General features: G+C 40.5%; 1 protein-coding gene across 1 annotated transcript; it reads right to left on the bottom strand.

Annotated features, from left to right (window-relative positions):
- Nucleotides 1–2533: 2533 nt before the first annotated feature.
- LOC133072936 (olfactory receptor-like protein OLF3) lies at nt 2534–3487 on the bottom strand. The gene has a single exon (XM_061166471.1). It carries the CDS (start codon nt 3485–3487, stop codon nt 2534–2536), a length of 954 nt encoding a protein of 317 aa, XP_061022454.1.
- Between the last annotated feature and the right edge of the window lie 1263 nt (nt 3488–4750).

Genomic DNA, 4750 nt, shown 5'->3' with positions numbered 1-4750 from the left:
AAGAGAGCACAGTCATGGGAACAGAGACAGTAGAAAGAGATGTGAAATGGAGGCAGAACCTAGAGGGGTGGGATAGGGTGGGGGTGGGGGTCCATGGGGGAGGGGACATATGTATACCTATGGTTGATTCATGCTGATGTATGGCAGAAACCAACACAATATTGTAAAGCAATTATCCTCCAATTGAAAATAAATAATTAAAAAATAAAGTTTCTAAAATACATACAAATAAAAATATGGTAAACTGTGTTCGAGCCCTGGGTTGCGAAAATCCCCTGCAAGAGGACATGGCAACCCAGTTCAGTATTCTTGCCTGGAGAATCCCCATGGACGGAGGAGCCTGGCAGGCTATAGCCCTTGCGGTTGCAAAGAGTTGGACATGACTAAGCGACTAAGCACAGCACACAAACTGTGCTTGAGGCATATCGGGGGAAAAAAAAGAAAATGGAGGCAGAGGATAAGACTCAGAGAGGGGTTTACTGTGCTGCTGATCTTGAAGCTGGGAGAAGGGGTGACAAGCAAAGCAGAGGCTGGTGAAGGCAAAGGAGTCGTGAGATGAAGACTGCAGAAGAGACAACCAGGCATAGAAATTCCCCTTCTTAAAGCATCGTGTGTATAATTGACATGCGTATACTTGTATTTTTCACTAATTTTCTTCTGCTAGCTCCCCACTGGTTTCAGATGAAGTTGAAAGATAATTTTGCATCAGTGCTCTCTGTACCCTGACACTTCCTACCTGCCTGCTTCACCCTCACTACTGCCTCCATCTTCTATCTTCTCTGCGCTGCAAGTGAGGCTTTGGGACATTTCTGAACTTCCACGCTCTCCCAGCTCTGCACCTTTCCCAGGCTGTCTGCACCTTTATTTGGATAGTTGTCATCTGGATAACTTTCCCTTACTATTCTGGTCTCCACTTGGACCCTTTCTCTTTTTAAGGTACAATTAAATATCAACTCTGTTTGAACACTGAGATTGTAAGTTCACAAGCAGAAGAACTACACATCAGCTGACTCAAAGAAGAGACAATGGAAGAAAGAACTTTGAGAAGTCTTCAAGGGAGTATGAAGATGAGCTGCTATCATATTCTTTCTCCCCCTTTCCCTCTATTTCTTGTACAATTACTACTTTCCCCTCTTTTATTTAGGCTTTCTCTCAGAGGTGAGATCTACTCTAAACTAATTCAGCTCAGCAGATTTACAAAGATGATCTAGGGCCCTGTTGTGTGGAGGAGGAAGGATGGAAGAAGGTGTTTTTATGGAGACTGGAAGCTGACATCTGCACAGCTGACTCAACCATCTTGGTTCATCAAATTAAGTCTGTCTTATTTTACATCAGTATTCAATGAGGAATCTTTCTTAATTAGATTAAATACATCTTAGAAATTTTATACATAGTTTCAAATTTTAAGTGCCTATTTTGTGTCTAAAGTCTAGGAAAAGAGCTAATATATTTTTCAGAGGTTGGAGAGTTTTAACATTTAAATGGTACCCTGTCAAATTCTTCATAAACTGTGAGGTTAAATTACTCTCAGTTCATATTACTATCAGAAAGAGTTTGAAATGTAGCTGTTCCTGGGCCAATCCTAGCCATCTGTATAATCACCTTTAGTCATATTCTATCCAGGTAAAACAAGACCTTTACTTGACTGTTCTTCTAAGTCACCTCTGAGACCCAAAGGTTGAGTTTTATCTCCAGATCTCAAACGTCAAGCTCAAAAACATTTTTAATCAGCACTCTCCTCAGAACAGTAATTCATATAATTACTGGAGATGGATATATATCCCACACATTAGTTTTAGTGAGTCTAAAGGTAAAAATGCTTTTGTTCCCAATGAAAACACAATAAAGCTGTAAAAAAATTTTGGATTAATAAGGACCAGTGATATTATGAGCAAAAATACTATGAACATTTATACACAAGTCATTTTGTAGACAATTTTCATTTCTCTTGGGAAGATTCCTAAGAGGAAAATTGCTGGGTCATGTGGTAATCATATGGTTAATTTTATAAAGAATTGCCACTTGATACCCTTAACAGAAATTGCCACTTTATACTCTTAACAGCAATGAGTTCACACTGCTCCTTATCTGTACCAGAACTCAGCACTACCTGTATTCTTAATTTTAGTCATTTGAGTGGGTCACCTGGTTTTTAAAAAAGAGTTATGCATTTGGAAGTCAAAGCACATATTTCTAAATTTTAAAAAAAGAGCAAATAGTCCAAAGTAAGATCCATAAATAGGCCTATAATTACAAACAAAATGATAAAGCAAAACATGGTATTTTTTTCATTATTCTAGGGTCATATGAATGGAGACTGAGCAGTTCTATCACAGTAGTGCTTTATTTCTCTAAACATGCTGCCATGACATAGAGATATGTCCATGTCCCACACTCTAACCTAACTAATTAGTCTCCTACCCAGCATCACCAATTCCTGGTTGCCAGGGCAATGAAGTTGAAGCTTCATATCAGAGTTAAGTGGGAGAACACACAGGCAAAGCTCTTTTGTCTAAGTGATGCTCATGATTTATCAAGTCGCCACTTTTGACGTTAATCCAGATAATTGTCCTAGAAGCTTCTGCCAGGCCCCCTTCACCTCCTTATTCCTTAGACTGTAAATCATGGGGTTCAGTACAGGCATCAAAATGGCATAGAAGACAGAGATCAGCTTCTCCTGAAGCACAGAAGGGCTGGAACTGGGCTGGATGTAAGTGAAAATGGTCATGCCATAGCACAGGACAACCACTGTGAGGTGAGAGGTGCAGGTGTAGAAGGCTTTCTTTCTCCCCTCTGTGGACTGGATCTTTAGGATGGTGGAGATGATCCTGATGTAGGACAGGAGAACCAGGTAGAAAGGTGTCATCAGCAAGACAACACTAGAAACCATGATGGCCACCTCATTGGAGGAGATGTCCACACAGGCCAGCCTGACCACAGCTAGGATTTCACAGGATATGTGATCAATATACTTGTTCGTGCACATGGGCAACTGAAAGGTGATGGCAGTATGGATGAGAGAGTTGACAGAGCCACTGAGCCAGGATGTGATGGCCAGCCTAGCACAGAGCCCTCCGTGCATGATGACCGGGTATCTCAGGGGGTCGCACACAGCCACATAGCGGTCATAGGCCATCACGGCCAGGAGAACAAACTCAGTCCCCCCCAAGCCCAGGGAGAAGAATAACTGAGCCGCACAGCTCACGTAGGGGATCCCTTTATGTTCCGCAAGGAAGTGCGCCAGCATCTGAGGAACGATGCTCGTGGCGTAGGAGACATCCACGAGGGAGAGGTTGCTGAGGAAGAAATACATGGGAGTGTGGAGTCGGCCGTCCAGTCTGATCAGAAGGACAATGAGGACGTTCCCCAGCAGGGTCAGCAGGTAAGTGACCGAGAACAGGATGAAGAGAGCCACCTGAGTGTCCCAGTCACTGGACAGGCCTAGGAGAATGAATTCTCTCGCCCAAGTCTGGTTATCTGTTCCCATGTAAAACAGAGGATTATTAATCTGCAGAGAGAGTCAGAAATAACAGATGCTGTTGAATTAAAGAATCATAAGAATAACTTCTTAGAAGAATACTTAACATAATGATTGGCCAACCTTGACCCGATATTCTAGATCATTTATGGATCAAGAAGACAAGCCTGATTCTACTATGTATTATATCCACTCTACATAAGAGACAGGTTAGCACTTTCCTCTGGACATGATGTGATCTCATAGAGTCAGTTAAAGCCTTGGAATTAATGCGGAGCAATTTTTGTAAGCTCTGTATCTTTCTAAGTTACTGCAATTTCCAGAGAGAGGAGAAGTGCAGATGACAACGGGAAGTAAAATGATTAACAATGAAGGTAAACATGGTCTGAAGTTCACAGACTTCCCTCTATGTACCTACTACACAAAATATGGTGAAATGTATAAATAAAATATTTTTAAAGGATTTGTAAGAGGCAGATATATAACAAGTAAGACTGGCAAATGATAGAAAAATCTGGAATTTGAGAACCTGAATGTAAATCTTTCTTTATGACTTACTAAATGTTTGACTGGGTTAGAAATTTCAACTTTTGCGTACAAAACTTAAAAGTGTATGTATGCTCAAGTGTAGACAACATGGGGAAAGTATTTTAGAAACTGACTTGTCATCGTACTTCAGTAGTAGCACACTGCCACGTATAACATGAGTGTACCCTGTGAGAGACAGAGAACAAATGTGCTTTCCTCATATTCCCTCCACAGTTCCAGACATTACAATACACGAAGCAACACCTTGAACAGATTTGAAGTCTAAGAAGTTGGCTTGAATGCTTTGAAGCTCCAGGAAATTATGAGTCTCTTTGAGATTTGGTGTCTTCCATCTTTAAAAGGAGAAGAGGGCAATTTTATCTTGTTCTTTTTATTTTTCTGCCCTATTTTTTTACTCATTCTGACTAGCTCTTTTTATTTTCCTATACACATGCATAGGAATATACATAGCCTGTATATATGATCCAGTGTGTATATATGATCTCAGTAAAACTGATAGTATGAAAATAATCGCTTAAGCTTTCTAGTATTAAAACAGGAAAACATATCTTAACTTTTGTTGAGTATTTAGCACATCTGCATAATAAGTAGATATTTTGTTTTTGAATGATTTCACAAACATGGATGAAGTGACATCTTCCCTGGATGTTGGAATTTCAACTGTGAATATTACCCTTCCCCTCTGCTCAAATTGTAATGCTAGCGAAGACTCCTGAGCAAGGA

The sequence above is a fragment of the Dama dama genome, chromosome 18 (assembly GCF_033118175.1).
Source record: "Dama dama isolate Ldn47 chromosome 18, ASM3311817v1, whole genome shotgun sequence".
NCBI lineage: Eukaryota > Metazoa > Chordata > Mammalia > Artiodactyla > Cervidae > Dama > Dama dama.
Note: the sequence above shows the minus strand (reverse complement) of the source record. Positions and strands in the feature narration are given on the sequence as shown.